This window comes from Poecilia formosa, unplaced genomic scaffold (genome assembly GCF_000485575.1).
Source record: "Poecilia formosa unplaced genomic scaffold, Poecilia_formosa-5.1.2 Scaffold21, whole genome shotgun sequence".
Taxonomy (NCBI): domain Eukaryota; kingdom Metazoa; phylum Chordata; class Actinopteri; order Cyprinodontiformes; family Poeciliidae; genus Poecilia; species Poecilia formosa.
This window is the reverse complement of record NW_006799960.1, coordinates 185,112-199,848: the sequence shown is the minus strand read 5'-3', so window position 1 is coordinate 199,848 and position 14,737 is coordinate 185,112. Positions and strand designations below refer to the sequence as shown.

At 41.4% G+C, this 14,737-nt stretch overlaps 2 protein-coding genes across 2 annotated transcripts; one reads left to right on the top strand and one right to left on the bottom strand.

Annotated features, from left to right (window-relative positions):
* The first annotated feature begins 78 nt into the window (after window positions 1-78).
* Window positions 79-12,185, top strand: snx13 (sorting nexin 13). Its single transcript, XM_016669223.1, has 25 exons — window positions 79-126; window positions 270-382; window positions 498-600; window positions 757-846; window positions 2,399-2,520; window positions 2,605-2,723; window positions 3,101-3,205; window positions 3,331-3,419; window positions 3,610-3,693; window positions 3,786-3,924; window positions 4,064-4,152; window positions 5,342-5,441; window positions 5,800-5,993; window positions 6,131-6,235; window positions 6,321-6,491; window positions 6,624-6,693; window positions 7,232-7,410; window positions 7,509-7,616; window positions 8,058-8,168; window positions 8,291-8,452; window positions 8,978-9,049; window positions 9,164-9,309; window positions 9,402-9,470; window positions 9,550-9,662; window positions 9,846-12,185. The coding sequence occupies exons 1-25, from the start codon at window positions 79-81 to the stop codon at window positions 10,079-10,081; spliced, it is 2,937 nt and encodes a 978-aa protein (XP_016524709.1). The 3' UTR covers window positions 10,082-12,185.
* A 464-nt stretch (window positions 12,186-12,649) lies between these two features.
* On the bottom strand, window positions 12,650-13,870 carry dmac1 (distal membrane arm assembly complex 1). Its single transcript, XM_007547534.2, has 2 exons — window positions 13,424-13,870; window positions 12,650-13,347 (listed from the first exon to the last, which is right to left on the bottom strand). The coding sequence occupies exons 1-2, from the start codon at window positions 13,617-13,619 to the stop codon at window positions 13,280-13,282; spliced, it is 264 nt and encodes an 87-aa protein (XP_007547596.1). The 5' UTR covers window positions 13,620-13,870; the 3' UTR covers window positions 12,650-13,279.
* Window positions 13,871-14,737: the final 867 nt, after the last annotated feature.

The window sequence follows — 14,737 nt, the reverse complement described above, 5'->3', positions numbered from 1 at the left end:
ACAACTTAAGCAATTATGTTGGGTTGTTAAAGATGTAACTTCAAAACTCTTCCTCTATGAGCACAATACTTCAAAACAATGTTTGGTGTCGGACGATTCCTTTTGCGAGTCGTGATTGGTGTGAATGTTAGTGAACATTCAGTCTGTGAAGACTGGATTAAACGGGGGTGTCCAAAATGTGATTGGAAACAGTCTAGTTTGGCTTCTTGCCTATTTAAGCACAAGCAAGTGTAAAGTGTTAATAATTTTTGTTCCTTTCTGTCTTCTAGGCCAGTCTGTCCATCTGGGGATGGGGGGGTCTTGGAGTTGTGCTGTTCTTTGTAACCTTTGGACCTTTTGCCATATTCTACCTGGCCTTCTATGTCTTTTGCTTCATTGGAGGGTGAGTTACGTGACCTGAATTCTGCTTTAAAACTTTGCAGAAAGTCTCCCTAACGTGTGTTTTTTTGTTGTTGTTTTGTTTTGTTTTTTTGCCCCTGTTGATTTCTGGTTTTCAGTGGCTTTGCAGTCACTTTGCTTTATGGAAAGATAAACTCAGAGAAACACCTGGAAAAATGCGAACACTCTTATTTGCCACCCACGCAAATTGGTATACCCAAGGTAAGAACCGTACCATAAACACACCCGGGTCCATATTTAAACCTCTCCTGAACAAACACATCGATCGCTCATTAATCAAATTATTTTGCTGATAAGGCGGGCTGGCCACTTACTTCCTCTCACCCCTCTCTCGTTTTGGCTCACCGACTCTTTCAGACACTGGATGACATTAAACTGGAGGTAAAGCCAATAAAGATTGACAGGAGACTGACTGGATCCAGTTTCATCGATGAGCCACTACAACAGGTGCGTTGTAGTCTTTCTTTGTGTTTCCAGCACCACATCCTGCTAATTTGGCACCTGTGTTTGTTTTGTTTCCTCTTTTTATTGCTTTTTCGCAATAACGATAATGAAACCCATAACTGTTGGGGAAAGCTTTTACACCCGTCGTTTAAATCAAATGGTAACTTGTTGAAAGGCCTCGGGAGAAGGGGCGTAGCCATCAAACAATGTCAAAGAAAAAAACAAATGATCTTTATTGTTGTTTGTCTTTCAGTAATGTTTAAGCTAGTATTCTGAAGCCTTGACGTCAACACGTGGCCTTTTACATCTTTGTGCTTTGAAGGGAGTGTTGAATTTAACTATGAACTGGACTAAGTGAGCACACCCATACAAATTCTGAACCACGAATAGGCGGGGGTCCATTGTGTCGTCTTGACGAGCAATGTGAGCAGTCTGTTTAAAAAAATAAAAAAAAAAAAAGTGCAGCTAAACAGGAAAAGTTGCCTATCTAACGTCAGACATGCACAACAGGATTTCAAGATGAAATCACACTTCTTCATATTTGTGACTTAGAATAATCTCTTATGCTTTACCAGGCGAAGTCTAATAAAACTAATGATAAGAACAACAAACTGAAAGTAATTGTATTCATAACTCATAGTGATGCAGCGGCAGCCTGACTAGATGGCTTACATTAGATGAGCATTCATTAGATTTTTGGGGACAAAAAGGTGCACATGAATATGCAAACTTTGCAAAAAAAACCCCAAGTTGGGATTTAAAGTCGAGATGTTCTTGCTTTATTTATTTATTTATTTATTTTTTAATCATCGTTAGCATCTTATTCGGTATATTAGGGAAAAAGAGCTGATCTTATTAAAATGTGATGAAAAGGGGAAGTGGAGCTTTAAGTTTTGCTTCACCAAAGCAATTAGTAACATGTGCCTCCAGCAAAAAGTAATGACTGTTGCGCTGCAGACACATTTTCAGTCGCCTGGTGATTACCTTTGTAAATACAGACGGGGAAACTGAACCGAGCAGTTTCTGTTTGGTCATCTTCTCACTTCTTTTTCTTTTTGCACACTGTCCTGTGGTTGCATTACTCGGATTTTGGAAACAAAATTGCAGCATGTGGGTCCTCAGTTTGTCTCTGACAAGTGCAGACAAAGCAGTTAGTGATGGTCAGATGACAATGACTGGACTATCAATGTATCGCTGGGCCTTCCTTCTCCTCCTCCTCCTGCTCACCCCTGGGAATGCATGCCTGGCATTTCAGCTGCATGTGAACCTCGAGTTAAATGCAGCCAACGTGTTATCTATTTTGTGCCACTGTTTTATTTTATTTTTTTTTTTGATAAAGTGCACTTTCTGTGAGAAATCCCGCCCTCTCTGTGCTTCAAAGAGTTTTTGATGTTGATGTCAATCTACTTAATACCCCTCTAGTTTATGTAAGAGTCTTCTAAAGATAGCATAAACAGAGTTAATATACAAATGAATGGTATCGGTATCTGTGTGCACCTCTTGAATCCTCAATTTTTTTCTTTTTTTTTTTTTTCTTTTTTTGTTTGTTTTGTAGGTGATCCAGTTTGCTCTGAGAGACTATATCCAGTACTGGTATTACACTCTGAGTGAAGATGAGTCCTTTTTGCTGGAGATCAGACAAACGCTACAGAATGCCCTCATCCAGTTCTCCACGTGGTACCTTGTGCACGTTTGCTGTCTTTCTCAAGGCTGTATTTAAAAAATGGTACTTAACACACCTGTGTGTTTTTGTATCTGAAGGTCCAAAGAGGTGGACTGGCAGCCTTACTTCACCACCCGCCTGGTGGACGACTTCGCCACCCATTTACGTGTCTTTAGAAAAGCCCAGGATCGCCTCGCCGACAGAGAGGACAAGCAGAGTACGGACACGCGATCATACCCACTTCCTGTTTTACTCATTTTCTCTGTCTACAGTGGCCTGCCAAATGCATCCTTTAAGCTTTTCCCTCTTTTAAACTTTAATGTCCTTAATTTGAGTTTTATACACAATTGGGAAGTAGAAAGAAAAATGGGCTTTTATTTCTCAATAAGTACAAATCTGAAAAGTATTTCTTCTATTTGATGCAAGTGATCATCGGTTTTTAAGTGAAGCTACAGATTCTCAATTTGACTTTGTTGTGGACTTTGACTAGATCATTCTAATGCACCAATGCAATACATATGCCAGGCACTGTTAATATAACGAGAATCCAAGAGGCGAATTTAGTGGTTAGTAATAAGAGGAACCTCTTCACAGGAGACATAATGGATGAGCTGGTTGACTCATTTTTTGAGGCTGAAGTGGAGATGGAAAGAAAAATTTGCAGAGACGTAGTTTGCACATCCCACCGCGATGAAGAAGGTAAGCGGACTTAAGCCAAACTCTCTCTGAAGGACTTTTGTCACGGATTATGAATCAATTTTAGGGTTTAATGGCTTTATTTAACTTTTTTTTGTGTGTGTGTGTGTGTGTGTGTACATTTTCAGGTTTTCTTCGAGACTTGTGTGAATTGCTTCTGTATTTGTTACTACCTCCTGGAGATTTCCACAACAAAAGCATGCGATACTTCCTGAGGGTGAGTTTGCACGCGGATGTTATCTGGTCTTAAATGCAAGTTGTAGAGAAGAAAGGCAAAACTGTAGTCACAGATCGAGTCAGCAGCTTGTGCTGGTCATGCTGAATAAGCTGTGGTTCTACAGTGTCTGTGCGGTGGCATTTTTGTAGTGTAATTTCCTGATTGTTCAAGGAAATCCTCTCTTCTTTAGGAGGTGCTGGCATACGGAGTGCTACTTCCTCTGATCAACCAGCTGAGTGACCCGGACTATATTAACCAGTTTGTCATCTGGATGGTGAGCGTCCAAACCAAGACACAATCTGAAAACCAGTTTAATTTAGGGCTTCAACAGGAATAAGTCCCTAAATGTAACATTCCTGCTTCTAGATTCGGGACTCCAGCTGCAACTATGAAGCCTTCATGAACATCTTGAAGTTGACGGACAAGCCGGCCGAGCTGGAAGCCGTTAAAGACAAGGTGCTGGAGGAGCTGCTGTATCTCCGCTCCCTGGACACAGCTGGAGATGGTGGGTTCTCAATTTTTTTTTACACTTGCATCAAGAGACTCCTGATTGACTCGTCATACCAATTAAGTGAGCAAATGGATAAAAACGATGTTGGCTAAGTTACGTCGGTTGCTTTGTCCTTCTGTTTCTTCCTCTTTAGACATCAATGTGATCAAAAACCAGATTAACAGTCTTCTGTTTGTGAAGAAGGTGTGTGAGACCAGGATCCAGAGACTACAGTCAGGAAAGGTGGGAAGCTGCACGGCAGATTCATCTACATCTAGTACTTTGCAAAAGTATCCACACCTCTTGAATATTTGCGTGCATTTTCACATTACAACTGCAAACATCAGTGGAAAGTATGTACTAATTCTGGAGTCGGAGCGAAAAAAGAAAAATGGACAACCATTAGTCATGCTTTCAACAAATCTGGCCTTGATAGAAGTCAGAAGATGTCAGATTATGCAGATTGCCACAAGCTTTGCCTGCGACACAGCAAACCTGTAGTAGAAGCTGCTTCAATCAAAGCAAAGTTGAACTTTTTACTCAGTAAATCACTTTGTGGCTCAAAACTACCACTACACATCATCCTAAAGTTAGGGATGGGAATTTATTGTATTGTTTACGTTTATCGTGATAAATTTCTCGTCATGAAAAGAATTTTGATTTATAGTTGTCACAATAAATTCCAAGTAACGTCCGTATTTTCGGAGTTATTAGTTTTACCATTTTCTCCACTGTTTGTTAAATGAAAACATCAATAAATATAAATACATTTCATAATATTATGCAGCTAATGTGTGCAGTTTAGTGGTGCAAGTCACACTTAGTCATGTGACTGGTGTCTCAGTAAGGATATTACAAATGGGAATGTATTTCAAGAGTAGTATTTTTCGGACTATAAGCCGCTACTTTTTTTTTCCCTACGCTTTGAACCATGCGGCTAAAAGCCCGGTGCGGCTTTTCTGTGGATTTTTACTTCAGCCACCAGGGGGCACTTTAGCAGGAAGTGAATCATTGGAAGTCAAAATTGGAAATCAAAGGAGAAAGTGCTAATTTTCATTTAGAACAAGCACATGCTAGCAGCAGGCACGACGGAGAAACGTCTTCAAACTCATATGAAGCAGCTTCTAAGTTGAGGTTCATGGTATAGTGATGTTTTTCTTCAGCAGGGAGATATAAAGTGATGGAAGGAGCCAAATACAAGGCAATCCACTAAAAAAAAAAAAAGCATTTTCATTCTACTTCATAGTAGCACACTACTTTTTGTTTGTCTGTCAAATTAAGTTTCCGTAAAATGCATTGAGGTTTGTGGTTGTAATGTGGCAAAATGTGAATAACCTAAGAGTATGAAATGACGTTTTGCTGTCGTAGTTTGGTCTCTATGTTCTGTAGTGTGCGTCATCAGTTTTGCTCATCCTGTCCCTCTCTCATGTAGGAGGTCGATGCCTTGAAGCTGGCAGCCAGTTTTGGCAAGCTGTGCGTTATCCCACTGGATCACATCCTCGTCCACAACATAGCGCTGCAGTTCTTCATGGGTAACTCGCATCACTCGGACGCTAACGTTCACTGTGGTTAATCCAGAACACTTCTGATAATCGTCCTTATAATCCTTGATTTATCCCAGTTTTTAATGTTGTAAGTCCAGCCTGCTCCCCCCTGACCTCACCACAGACTTTAAGAGCTTGCTCCGCTTACCGATCAGATTACGATCGCATGTGCGTGTGTGGAAGGAGTTGAGCCAAGTCTCATTAGATCTCGTTTGGAGCAGAGCCACAGACCAAAACACGGCAGCTGAATGTGTTACCAGTGGTGCTCGTGTTCAGGCACTATTGTGATTGAAGATCAATCGCAGAGCTGCGCCATTCAGACAAAGCCACCCGTCCTTTCGTGCAGACTTCATGCAGGCAGCGGGGGCTCAGGCGGAGCTGTTCTTTTGGCTCACCGTGGAGGGGTACCGGGTGACGGCTCAGCAGCAGCTGGAGGCAATGCAGAGCTGGCAGAAAGACGGCAAGAAGCAGCCGGGGGCCACCAAGGGCCTGCTGAAGGCGGCTGCCCTGGGGGTCTATGAGCAGTACCTTTCTGACAAGGTATGCAGATTTCATACATGTTTTCGCCACGTTCGAGCATTTCTTATTGGCTTCATCTAAAAGAAAAAAAAATAGAAAGAGGAACACATTTTGAACTCATTGTTCTGATTTTAGTAATACATAGTCTGCTCCAACAGGCATCTCCCAGGGTACAGGTGGACAAGGAGTTGGTAATAAAACTGGGAGAGAAGCTGCAGAAAGAAGACCCCACGCCTGAGATATTTGATGAAGTTCAGAGAAAAGTACTGAAGCGTCACATCTCATTTCCGTAGACTGGCTTTTTACAACCGTCTTCCACCTGCTAACGTTTTGTCGACCACACGGCAGGTCTACGAAATGATGCTGCGTGACGAGCGCTTCTACCCGTCCTTCAAGCAGAGTCCCCTGTACGTCCGCATGCTGGCAGAGCTGGACATGCTGAAGGAGCCAAGTTACAGAGGATCTGACGATGGTGATGGAGAGTCCTTCAACGGCTCGCCTACAGGAAGCCTAAACCTGGTAAGAAGCATGATTCCCCTTCTGTTTAGGCTTCATTTTAATTGCTAATATTAGAGGTTAATTGATAGAGATGAACATGGAGTTTTGTTTTTGTTGCTCTGTTAGTTTATAATGACCTGTGTATGATTTCAGTCACTGGATGACCTCAGCAACTCCTGCCATGATGAATTCCTGCAGCTACACGCCTTCATATCTGACACGGGTATGTCCGCTAGCTTCTCGTAAAGCAGCTTCGTTGTTCTCGGAGTCGATATTACTTTGCAGCAGTTTTGGAAATAGGTGCTTTCGACGACTGAGGAATAAAACTTGCGTGCAGATGTTTTCAGATGCATCGTATCTTTCGTGCAGAATGAATGATGTGTGAGTGTGTCCAGTTGAACCCTCTAAGCTCCTTCTAGTTTCTCCCCACATTTTCTCTAAACATTTCACCTCCAAGTTCTGTTCTTCTCCGTGTTTATTTCACTTCATGCTGTGCCAGTATTCTTCATTTCTCTCATTCCATTACCTTCAATGTTTATTTTTTGTTCTTCCCTTTTCCTTCTTTCCTTCTTCCTCCCTTTTTATTTCATTTCCACTCCTTTTTCTCTCCTTTTTCTTTTGCCTGCTTTCCTCTCCCACCTTTTACATCTTTTTATTTTAATTTTTATTTTTTTTTTGCCCACTACTTTCTCTTCCTTTCATCAACCCCTGCCTTCGTCTTCCAACTCCTCTTATTTGGGATGTTTTCCCGGATGGAGTAGCTGATTCTTTTCTTCCTGGCTTCTGGGGTGCCGCAGGGGTTTGCAACGATCATGGTAAGACCTACGCACTTTACGCCATTACCGTGATAAGACGCAACCCAGACGGCAGCGAGGACTGCTGGAAGACGTACCGCCGCTACTCAGACTTCCATGACTTCCATATGCGAATAACAGAGCAGGTGATTAAAATGGATCACTGCAGTGTTTTAAATTTGCAGCTGTAACATTTGTGCTTTTTTTTTTTTTTCTTTACACAAATGTGGTGAATGTGTTTTAGTTTGAGAACCTGACGTCGATCCTCAAGCTTCCAGGAAAGAAAACCTTCAACAATATGGACAGAGACTTCTTGGAGAAGAGAAAAAAAGACCTCAATGCTTACCTTCAGGTAATTATTAGGGCTCCTATGCAATTTGGAATAGTCTGGAATATGAGATTAGTATTTCCCAGATGTGTATAAGTATGAAAATAAGAGTTATGAAAAAGTGTTTCTTATTTTTAATTTTTGTCCCTACTTCTTCCTTTCCTTTCTTGTTCCATGCCTCAGTTTCTTTCCCATCCTTTCCTTCCCTCTGTCCTTCCCTCCTTGTATCCTGCTTCCCTCCCTTCCCTCATACCTCAATTTGTTCCTCATGTTCTTCCCTCCATTTTTTTTCTTCCTTGTGTCCTCCCTTCCTTCCATATCTACTTCCTACTCATCCATCCAAATTTGGAAAAATCAGAAATTTTTATTTTAAATATGTAGGAATTCTGAATTGCAGACTATGTCAGTACTTTTTAGTCTCTATTTATATCGTTGTGTGTAAATGTGTGCTTGTGTGTGTTTCAGTTGCTGCTAAACCCAGAGATGGTGAAGGCCTGTCCAACGTTGATTCCCTACGTCTATGACTTCCTAGAAAACAAGGCCTACAGCAAGGGCAAAGGAGAGTTTGCGCGAAAGGTCTCTACAGTTTTTCACATGAAAATGATTTCATCTGTGTTATTTAATCTGACAAACATCGCGCGTTGTCTGGTTCTCGAACGCTAAATGTCAGTGTTGTGGTTTTGGTGATTCGTCTTCAGATAGACACATTTGTGAATCCTTTGCGGAGCTCCATGAGGAACATGTCCAATGCAGTGAAATCCCTGCCAGACAGTCTGGCTGAGGGAATGAATAAAGTCTCTGACAACATGGGCCGCATGTCAGAAAGACTTGGTCAGGACATCAAACAGAACATATTTAAGGTCAGTAAGATGCTTATTAAGTAAAATACATCATCTGTTCTTATCTTTTTAAATTCCCAAAAGTATTTGTTTTGTTTTTTTTGTTTTTTTTTAAAGGAAGGAATACAAGCAAAAGGGAGTGATTTATTTTCTAAGACAGTAGCTAACAGACCAGTACTCTATTCAGAGATTTAAAACTAATCTGTGTTGACCCTAGTCTGCCCAGTGACAAAAACTATCCTTCAAAACCCTGAAAGACTGACAACATTTAGCTATGTTTTGACTCCTGCTCCTGTTCTGACCAGCATTGTTACTGTGAAGTGTGCTTTTTTTCTCTCTCTCTCCAAAGGTCTATTGCTAGAATGACTCTGTTTTACTTGTACCTAATTGCTTTATCTGTAATCTAGCTGTAAAAACATTATTTTGAGGACAACATCTGTCACACTACTGAAACTCTGTAATTCCAACCACTGTTGGGTTTTCTCACAATGTCGTTTAGTTTTCTAACCTTAGCCTTTCCTCTCTTTTTTTTTTTTTTTTTTAAAGGCGCCTCCACTTCTTCCAAAATCCGACATCGACCCAGAACACTGTCGAGTTTCTGCTCAGCTGGACGACAATGTGAGTCTGCAGCTGCTCCGTTTCTATTTGACCTGTTTTTTTTTGTTTTGTTTTTTGTTTGTTTTTTTTAAAGATTTCAGTTAAAACAGTAAGACCTTTCCCCCGCCTGTCCAGGTGGACGATAATATCCCTCTGCGAGTCATGCTGCTCCTGATGGACGAGGTGTTTGACCTCAAAGAGAAAAACCAGTGGCTGCGCAGGAACATCAAGAACCTGCTGCAGCAGCTCATCAGAGCCACTTACGGCGACACGATCAACCGGTGAGAGACTCGCCCAGCCTTCAGAGAGATTATAATAAATAATCAACTCCCTAAAGAGTCCAACTGTAACACCTTTTCTTTTGTTTGTGAAGGAAAATTGTGGATCATGTCGACTATATGACCTCTCCAGAACAGGTGGCGGAATATGTGAAAAAGTTCAGGTAGCCATTTTGTTCCTGATTTGTCCGATTTTCTTTAAGAGGAAGTTTGGAGTAACCGAGAGTTTCCCTTCATGCTCAGGGATTCCTACTGGCCTAATGGGATTCTAGCCGAGACCCCACCGCGCCGGGACAAGTGCATCCGCATGAGGACGCGAGTCGCTGCCAAGACCAGCCTGCTTGGCATCATGCCAGGTGAACACTACAAATACATTTTCACGCTCTTCTGATTTTCTCTTCACGTATAGTACCTGGTAAAAAAAAAAAAAAAAAAAATCATATTAACACCCCAGTGTCAACCCGCTACTGTCACCCTTTGGATCTCAGCCCGCCGCTGACGACCACAGCGTATCTCTCTGTCTCTGTTTTTGCCCTCAGACGAGCTGAAGCACATCATCGGAGCGGACACCACGAGGAAGGGCATCCTCCGCGTCTTCGACATGTTTCAGTACCAGCCCATGAACCGGCGCCTAGTCTACGTGTTCCTGGAGGGCTTCCTGGAGACCATGTTCCCCCAGTACAAATTCCCCGAGCTGTTCGTCAAGCTGCACTCCCGTTCGCCGCGCGTTCAAAGATACAGCCAGAAACTCCAGTCCTCCTCGCTGAAGAGGTGACAGGAAAGCACGGGCGGCGGCGGGACACGGGCCCGGCGACAGACGCACAGACTCCAGAGCCGGAAGTGAGGTTGTGTGTGTGAGTGAGTGAGTGTGTGGTGAGGAAGGGAGGTGTTACGCGTGCGATCGCTACCCTTCACCCGCCCTCACATACTCTTGTCGTGGGGAGGGGGGGAGGAAACACTCCTGATCGTTTCCGCTGACACGGAAACCGAAGGATGAGCAGCTCTGAAAGACACGTTCTAACACAAATTATATAATTTGCACCAAGAGGCTGAACATGACAGTCTTCTCTTTTAGTTTCTATATCTTTTTCTTGTTTTTTTGGGGGACTTTTTACTTTTGTTAAGCTTTACGTTAGCCAGCCAGTGCTGCTTTCTTGTGGTTTAGACGAGCAGATGATAAAATACTGCGTTGTTTTTAAACTACGGGACTTAATAGTGCAGACCCACACCTTGCCTTACTTTCCCGCTTCAGTCCTCTTATGTTGTGGAGCCGCAGAGCTGTAATCAAGCATACCGCCACGCAGACCACACACAAGCTGCAGAAGCACATATTCTTGTTTCCATTGCAACCAAGCAAATGTCAGAAGCACTGGCTTAAACAGGCGCAGTCCTGCAAATGTGAGCGAACAAGAAAGAGTCGGAACTTTTTGCTCGCTTTTTTTTTTTTTTCCCCCTGCCACTAGTTTTCCTTCTCTCCACAGATGGGCCACGTCCCCTTTAATGCAACTGTCATAGCCTGTGACAACCAAAGCTCATACTGTTTGCTTGTGTGTGTGTGTGTGCGTGTGTGTGTGTGCTCGCTTCTTACTGCTGATCATGCAAGGAAAGAAACCTTTAATGAGCTAAAAGTTGAGGGGAATGTATGTTCCAGTCGGCATAGGTTTCTGCGCAAGTGTGTGTGTGTGTGTATGTTGAGCTGAAAGACACACCCGTCTTCAGTCAGAAACTGTGCCAGTGTGAGCGAGTGAACCAGCCTTAAATCCATAAATACATGAATATATATATATACAGTGTATACTGACCAAGAGATGCACGGCAGAGGGAGCTCTCCGTCACGCGATCGGATTTTGAGAAAATCAAAAGGAGAGATGGAGATATATCACTTTTATTCTGAGAGGAGAAAAACAAAATCTTTTGATTTGGTGCAATATATTTTTGTGTAATGCATGTGCATTTTGATTCACGGTGTACTGAAAATGGTCATTCGTAATCTTTTTATTAGGAGAAATCATCAAGGCGTCGTCTTAACCCCAACAACTTAACATTCCGTTGTTGTAAAAATGTTTATTTTACAGACTTGTTTTATAAGTCTGAGGTTTTTTGTTTTTGTTTTTGTTTTTTTTTAAGTGTGCAGAATATGTCCACATATCCCATGCTCACTATCACAGAGTATCTGCCGTGGGTATCGATAAAGTTAGCAATCAGTGATCGATCAGCTCCTGCACTACAGCTAGTTCAGAGGTGGTCTCGAACTGCTTCTTTTTAACCTCCTAAATGGTGTTTCATGCGTACAAGACCGTCATGCCGAGTGCAGACATCTTCTGATCCGACTGCCTCCACTGCCTGTTTTGTGTGAAGCCCTTCCCCCCTCCGTCCGACCCGCTAAAATCAGGTCCAGCAAGTCACAGAAGAGACTGTGGCCAATAGAATCAATGCTAATTAGCACTTACTGTAGCAACTGTGGAAGACTGGGCAAGCCCTGGTGGACTCTGATTGGCTGGAGCAAGAAGGATGTGAGGCGTCTCTTTAAGGGAGAGGGGGATGTCACCTTTAGCTTTCTGCTCAACTCTCCATGCAGGAAGTTTTTTTTTTTTTTTTTTAACCCCCAGTATATATGAATCTATGATACAGAAAATGAGTGCATATCTGTGTACATTATGTGTTAATAGTGTGCCTAAATGTACTGTCAACTCTATTTTCATATTTTTCTTTATCCAAGAAGAAAAGGAAAAAAAAAATCCATCGGAACGTCATGATCATTTTACATGACTCAAAAACGCTTTGGGATTTTAGGGAGTGTTTTGGCATCATACTCAAGAATTTCTCCTGGTGAGCAACTTGTGCTCAAATCAGTATAACACTAATAAAAAGGTAACTCAGACTAAAGGAGCCATATTTCCTGTTGTCTTCAGTGTGTTTGCTTTCATTCGTAAAGAGCTGTGTGGTATAGTTCTTTATGAAACGTAAGAAATCCCTTGTTGACTTAAAAGCAGTGCTTTATGGGTTATCTGAACATTTAATTTAATAAGAACAAACGGCAAACGTTCTCCCAGCTGATTAGTATTATTTTTTTTTTCCACATTAGGAACATGTTAATGTTAAATGTCCTGGTCTCCTCAAATGAATCGGTATCAACTAATCAGTATCACCGATTAGTTGATACCGATGCACAACATGTTTGGAGGTCAAAAAGTGCCGCATGTCTTTGCAAAAACATCATACAATTAGTCAAGTATGGAGGTGGGTGTATTATGATGTAGGGCATGTAATTGAAGAGAGGATTAATGCACAAACGCATGCATTTTTGAGTGATGGAGATGGCCGTTTCATCAAGGTCAAACAGCCAAGGAAACAAGGTTCCAAGAAAAATGAAATACAACCAAAGAATGTACGGCCAGTGTGGAAGAACTTAGTAATTCACATGATTAATTTATTCGTACTGAAAATGTTTTAGAGAGGTCATCACCAACGGAGGCTTTCATATCAAGCATTCAAAACATTTTAATAAGCATTTAAAAGCAGCTGTTCCCTGACATTTGATTTTATTAGACAATTTATGGAGAGCTATGGTTTGATTTTCTTTGCATGGACTGAATGGATTGTTGTCAACATCTACTCCAAATCCCGTCAATATTGCCTTTGGAAATACAGCTATTTAGAGAATTTTTATGTCAAATACTTCATTCAAATGCTGTATTTATGTCAGAGGACATGACCAATCATTGTTCTGGCAGCATCTTTTCTTGTTCTATTTGTTGTCGAGATGGCTACACAATTGTCATCACGGCTGAATGTTCAATGTAAAGCTCCCATACAGTGACTATTCACCTAGCCAAAAAAAATATATATAAATCATATGGTGGAAGACATTCCAGTAAGCAATCTGCTTCAAGAGTCTCTCTGCTGGTGCTCGGGACCAGGCTCTTTATGTCCACATGTGAGTTTTGTCCCGTTAAAATGTGCAGATCTTCCTTCATGTGGTCTTCCTATGCGATTTTCCAACCGGATCGGTGATGATGACTACTCCCCAAGAAGCCAGACCTGTCAGAGATACACAGTAGAGCATTTGAGGCTTTAGACTGAATCGGATAAAACAACGTGCATTACTAAGACTTACATGCAGCGAATGTGATCTGTGCCACCGTCCCCATGGAGGTAGGAGCTCCCTGCTTCATTATCCTCCTCGCTGCGTTGAACACATAAGCCGCAGACAGAATCAGACCCCCTCCTGAGATGGCCCTGCAGCCCCAGCAGTCCTTAAACGCCTGGAGGGACTTTGACGGAGCGGCGGTGGACTCCGGAGCCGTTGACATTGTAAGTGTAGGGCAGCTTGCACGCTAATGCTAATGGCTAAAAGCGATTAGAACCAAACTGGTGCTACTGAATTAAGATCGGCTTCTAGTTCCGGTTCAATTACAACGCCACAATTAAGTATTCAGTTTGTTGTCAAATTTTGGCTCAATGAAGCCTTCTCAGTGATCGAAAACATAAAACATGGAAGGTCGAGTTGATTAATTGTTTCCGGGATAATACGAGGTTGCTGTATTTTGCTTCCGCTCGTTATTTTCAAAATAAAAGCATTACTTAACTACCTGTGTAGATGCTTTTCTGTAGAAAAGGGCAGTGTTAATCCAAAACTTAAAACGTATTTTTGTTCTTTTGGGGAAGAAAAAAAAATGCTATTATAAGATTTATTTAAATACAAATTATCTGCAACAGGATTTAGATTGCTTTTCTTAAAGATGCTTAAATTAATTTAAAAAAGAAAAGTATCAAATTATTCATCATTTTCAACAATGTCCTGTATTTACGTCATTGTTTAGTTTGTATTAATAAACAACATTGAAAGGTTACATAAACATAATGCATTTGTTTATAATTAGCTAATTTACGGTGCTTTTTTTGTTAGGAACTTTTGTGTTACCTCTTCGTCTGCAGTTGCATTGGTCAGTCCGAAGAGGTACCACAAAAGTTCCTAACCAAAAAAGTTGGCTTGAAACTGTTCTAAAACATTAATTTATTTTATACATTTCTTAAACCTCAACCGAAAGCAATTTTGTTTGTTTGTTTGTTTGTTTTGAAAAGAACATTTTAATGCCAAATTTGAGAATTTAAATAACTTTTATTTTAAAGTGACTTAATAATAATAATAATAATTAATAATAAAAACATGAAAACATAAAGCACAAAATCTAATCTTAGTCCAAAAAAAAACAAAATACAGAAATTGACATTCAGAATAAGCCACGCTCTCTTTGGCAAGCAAAATACAATGTTGACTCAGCTGTGCTGACTTTGGACTTCTCAACCCGAAGGAGCGCACGACGTTGATTTCTCTAAAACCGTGGAAAATGCTGGTCGTCTTTCTGCTCGTCTTTTGTCTCGGTGAGACCGAGTCCGCTGCGGACTCGTACGTAGCTGCCGTGTACGA